The following is a 757-nucleotide window of genomic DNA, read 5'->3' as shown; positions in this document are numbered from 1 at the left end:
TTCGTTTCGTTTCGTTTCGTTTCGTTTCGTTTCGTTTCGTTTCGTTTCGTTTCGTTTCGTTTCCTTTCGTTTCACGCGGCTATCTATTTTTGCAGGGCTGTGCACGAGTACCATCACCATAACATGGCGACCGTGACGAGTTACGGCGGTTTGCTTTTGGGTGGTGCGCGAGGACTCGGCCACCATGCGGCGCACCACGCGCACTCCGCGGCCTCCTACAAGGACTGGCCGTCGGCGACGCCGTCGCAGTCGTTCGTCGACGCTTCCTCCGCACCCTCTTACCCGCACGGCTATTACGCACCCCTCTCTGGTGAGTCGAGTCGCACGAATTTCATACGAATCTTTCCATCGCGAGAATTCAACGAGTCGAGGATATGGAGAGTTTCTTTTTTTTCTCTCTTTCTCTTTCTATCTCTTTCTCTCTCTCTCTCTCTATCTCTCGTTTCGTTCTCGTTACGTACTGGATATTTTGCTCCTGGCTTTTTTTACTTACGTTTAACCGAAAATTGAACAAAGATGAAATTGAAACGCGTTACTACTGACCGATTTTTGATCAATTTGTTCGTCTCGTCAACGATTTTCCTCGAAATCTAACTTATCGATTTCTCGAATTCGCTTCGTCCACGTTTTCTAATCTTCTCGCGAGAAACGAAAGGCTTTCCCCGACTCTTATATAACTGGAAGTTGGACTGCGAGAATGAAAACGGCGCGGCTCTTTTTGCGGCGACGCGTCTTGGATATGTTGGAGCAGAGTCGG

General features: G+C 48.6%; 1 protein-coding gene across 2 annotated transcripts in view; it reads left to right on the top strand.

Moving 5' to 3' along the window:
* LOC102671789 (protein vestigial-like) overlaps positions 1–757 on the top strand; it is a 59230-nt gene that overhangs the window by 49330 nt on the left and 9143 nt on the right. For both annotated transcript variants that reach the window (XM_006610819.2, XM_031508213.1), the window contains exon 5: positions 96–310. In XM_006610819.2, coding sequence (XP_006610882.1) covers positions 96–310 — 215 coding nt within the window. The remainder of the gene's footprint in view (positions 1–95; positions 311–757) is intronic.

Source organism: Apis dorsata, unplaced genomic scaffold (genome assembly GCF_000469605.1).
Source record: "Apis dorsata unplaced genomic scaffold, Apis dorsata 1.3 scaffold_78, whole genome shotgun sequence".
NCBI lineage: Eukaryota > Metazoa > Arthropoda > Insecta > Hymenoptera > Apidae > Apis > Apis dorsata.
This window is presented reverse-complemented; position numbering and strand designations above follow the sequence as displayed.